We start from the raw sequence: 4,006 nt of genomic DNA, 5'->3' as shown, positions 1-4,006 counted from the left end.
GCGTAGCTTAGCTTCATCGGAAATCTACGCCATTGCGAAGCGTGGTTCCATTTTAACGGCCATCACTCCTATCGTATTCTAACGAAACTTGCATGCAACGCAGCAGGTTGTGAACAATTTCGAATCAAATTCAAAGTGAACGTTACATCGTCTGTATTAAGTGTTAGTGAAGTGCAGAACATTGAACTTTGTTCATTTTACGTGTGTGTTAGTGAAGCAACGTAGAAAATGGAGAAGAAAATCAAAGCCGCGCAATTAAAAAAGCGCCAAGCGCAAATGCTTGTGAAGAACATTGAACAATTTAAAAACGATTATAGTGAAAGTGATGTGGGTGAAATACCAGTGTGCTTGGATCAGCTAGAACGGCATGTTCAAGATTATTTGAACGCGGTAGCAAAACTGGAGGAATTGGAAGAATCTCCCGAAGCGTTAGAAGCTTTGCTGCAAGAGCGATGTGAAATGGACAGTGTGTACCGAAAGGTGAAAGGATTTTTGTTGCAAAAGCAACCGTGTGAAGCCAATCCTCTCAACGCGTCGATTTTGCAAGCCAATTCTAGCCTGAACTCAACGGGTAATTTCGGATCAATTAATGTGCGGTTACCGAAAATCGATCTCCCCACGTTCGACGGTGATACGACGAAGTGGCTCACGTTTCGTGATCGCTTCGTGGCAATGATCGATTCGTCAGCAGATATACCTTCGATACTGAAACTTCAGTATCTGTTGTCATCATTGAAGAGTGAGGCGGCGCTGCTGTTCGAGCATACCACATTGACCGCGGACAACTATGCGACCACCTGGGCCGCGCTGCTGAAACGGTATGATAACCCGCGCATGTTAGTCCGTGATTATTATCGAACATTGCATCACCTTCCCGCGATGCATGAAGGATCTGTGGATGAATTGGCGCAGCTTGTGGACGAGTTCACGCGGCACGTGAACGGTTTAAGAAAGCTGAAGGAACCGGTTGACAACTGGGACACTCCCCTCACCACATTGCTGTTCTTCAAATTGGATTCATCAACCATCCTAGCTTGGGAAAAGCATTCATCGGCCAGCCCCAAGGATAAGTATTCAGATCTAATCGATTTCCTGCAGGATAGAATCCGAATCCTTCGTTCGTCCCAAACGTTAGCGAAGATATCTGAATCGAAACAAACGCCGGTGGCCTGTGGAGAAAGAAGAATGGGAGGAAAGGTTAGATACGTGAGCAATTCAGTGTCAACGCGGAAGCCAGCTAGCAGCACATCCTACGCATCCTGTCCATTAGAGTGTGCAGAGCCACACCATCTACGAAGCTGCCCGAAGTTCTGCAAAGGAGACGTAAAGTTCCGGCGTGAAGTGATTGCGAAGCATAAACTATGCTTCAACTGTTTGAACCCGAATCATCAGGTACGGTCGTGCAATTCCGTCTTCCGTTGCAACAAGTGCAACGCACGTCATCACAGCATGTTGCACGACGATTCACCGCCACAGGTAACCATGAACGTAGGTTCGAGCAATGAAATTGTGGTTCTCGAAACGGTGGTTCTCTGGTTAGTCGATGACCATGGCATTCGGCATGAAGCACGAGCGTTGTTGGATTCAGGATCCATGTGCAATATCGTGTCCGAATCCCTAGCGCGGAAGCTGCTGACACGTCGTACAAAGATCAACGTTGCATTGACAGGTATCGGTGAGGGTGTTCAGCAAGCCAAGGGTTCGATCATCGCAACGGTGCAGTCAAAGTCAGCGCCATTTTCGTCGCCACTTGAGTTCCTGATAGTGAACTCCCCTTGTGCTGAGATACCGACTGCCCCAATCGATGTTGCTGGTTGGAAATTCCCTGACGTTCCGTTGGCTGATCCTGCCTTTAACCTTCCTTCAAGAGTTGATGTGATCATTGGGAGTGACGCATATTGGGAATGGCATACCGGAAAGAAGCAGTTACTGGTCAAAGGCGGTCCTTGGTTGGTTGAGACTCCGTTTGGGTGGACAGTTGCTGGGAATACTTCCCACATTTCAGTCGCTAGTCCTGTTTCGTGCCACTCAATTAGGAGCCATGAGTCTCTCGATACATTGCTGCAACGGTTTTGGGAGAACGAGACCAATCTAGAGGGACCCGCTCTCTCGCTTGAGGAAGATGCTTGTGAGAAGCATTATGCTGCCACTACAACGCGTGATCACCATGGTCGTTACATCGTTTGTCTGCCTCGTAATCCCAGAGCAGATATAGTATTGGGTTCATCAAAGGAGATTGCGGATCGACGACTGATGGCTGTGGAGCGGCGATTGAAGATCAACCCTGAAATGGAGATGGAATATAAGCGTTTCATGCAAGAGTACGAGGAACTTGGTCACATGCGAAAACTTACCGAACCAGTGGATGATAGTGTTCCGCATTGTTATATTCCTCACCATGCGGTGGTGAAGGAATCGAGTACATCCACAAAAGTACGGGTCGTGTTTGACGCGTCCTGTAAAACGAGCTCGGGATACTCCTTAAACGATACGTTACTAGTTGGCCCAATTGTCCAGGAAGATCTACTAACGATTATATTGCGATTCAGGTCCTACGCAATCGCATTAGTGGCCGATGTGGAAAAAATGTACCGGCAAATTCTCCACAACATCATCGATCGGAATCTGCTACGTATCAGGTACCGAAAGAGCCCCCTGGATCCGATATCGACCTACGAGCTGAATACCGTTACTTACGGCACGGCGTCAGCTCCATTCCTCGCCACTAGAACGCTCCAGCAGGTTGCGCATGACCACAAAGATCAATTCCCGAAGGCAGTTGATCCCGTGTTACGTGATTTTTACGTCGACGATCTACTAACAGGAGCGACTGACCTTAACGAAGCAGTAGAAGTGCGAAAGCAAATCACCGCAATGCTCGATTCAGCTGGTTTCGCATTGAAAAAGTGGGCATCTAACGTTCCAGAATCGCTTCTAGATGTCCCATGTGAAGATCTTGCGATTCAATCAATGCACGAGTGGAAGGATGGTCAAGCTGTTTCGACGCTGGGGCTGGTTTGGGAACCCGCCAACGATTCGTTTTCCTTCAAGGTTGGCCTTCCACAACCAGCTGAAGTATTAACGAGAAGCTTGATCTTGTCGTACACGGCAAGCATATTCGACCCACTTGGTTTGTTGGGTCCGACAATCATCATCGCGAAAGTCTTTCTACAACGTTTGTGGAGTTTGAAGGAGAATGGAAAGGCTTGGGATTGGGAACGTGCACTGCCCGGTGAGCTTCAACAAGAGTGGAGAAGCTTTCATTCAACGTTATATTCGCTACGCGAATTAAGAGTGCCACGTTTTATCTCCCAACCTACAACGGTCAGCTTGCAATTGCACGTCTTCGCTGATGCGTCACAAAGTGCATATGGTGCTTGCTGTTATGTACGCGCAGAATCGACGGACAACATTGTGACGGTGCAATTGTTAGCAGCGAAGTCGAAAGTGGTTTCATTGGCGAATACGCACTCGATCGCCAGGTTGGAATTGTGCGCCGCACGATTAGCAACCCAACTGTTCCAGAAGGTGAGTCGAACGTTACCGGCATCTACGATGGCCTTTTGTTGGACCGATTCAATGACGGTAATGTATTGGCTGGATTCTCCACCACGTCGATGGAAACCATTTGTCGCCAACCGAGTGGCGCAGATACAGGAAGAAACGCGGATAGCTGAGTGGCGTCACGTTCCTGGTTGTGATAATCCAGCAGACGACATATCACGGGGTCTGAAGCCGGAGGAGCTGCTTAATTGTGAACGTTGGTGGCATGGGCCTCGTTGGTTGGCTTACAGTCATGATGCATGGCCAAATCATCCACCAGCAGTGAAGGAGAATGACGGTGTCATCGAAGAACGGGCGACGGCGTCACGGATTGTCACAGTTTCTACGAGGTGTGAGTTCCGTGACAAACTGTTCGAGCGATACTCATCATACTACAGGCTGAGACGAGTTGTAGCTTATTGTTTACGCTTCATGGAGTGCATCAAGGGAGCCAACAAATCAT

The 4,006-nt window shown here is 48.4% G+C and overlaps 1 protein-coding gene across 1 annotated transcript; it reads left to right on the top strand.

Annotated features, from left to right (window-relative positions):
• The first annotated feature begins 672 nt into the window (after nucleotides 1-672).
• LOC118516574 lies at nucleotides 673-3,677 on the top strand. The gene is made up of 4 exons (XM_036062538.1): nucleotides 673-1,167; nucleotides 1,393-1,949; nucleotides 2,037-3,051; nucleotides 3,483-3,677. The coding sequence occupies exons 1-4, from the start codon at nucleotides 673-675 to the stop codon at nucleotides 3,675-3,677; spliced, it is 2,262 nt and encodes a 753-aa protein (XP_035918431.1).
• The last annotated feature ends 329 nt before the right edge of the window (nucleotides 3,678-4,006 follow it).

This window comes from Anopheles stephensi, unplaced genomic scaffold (genome assembly GCF_013141755.1).
Source record: "Anopheles stephensi strain Indian unplaced genomic scaffold, UCI_ANSTEP_V1.0 ucontig333, whole genome shotgun sequence".
In the NCBI taxonomy this organism is placed as follows: Eukaryota; Metazoa; Arthropoda; class Insecta; order Diptera; family Culicidae; genus Anopheles; species Anopheles stephensi.
This window is presented reverse-complemented; position numbering and strand designations above follow the sequence as displayed.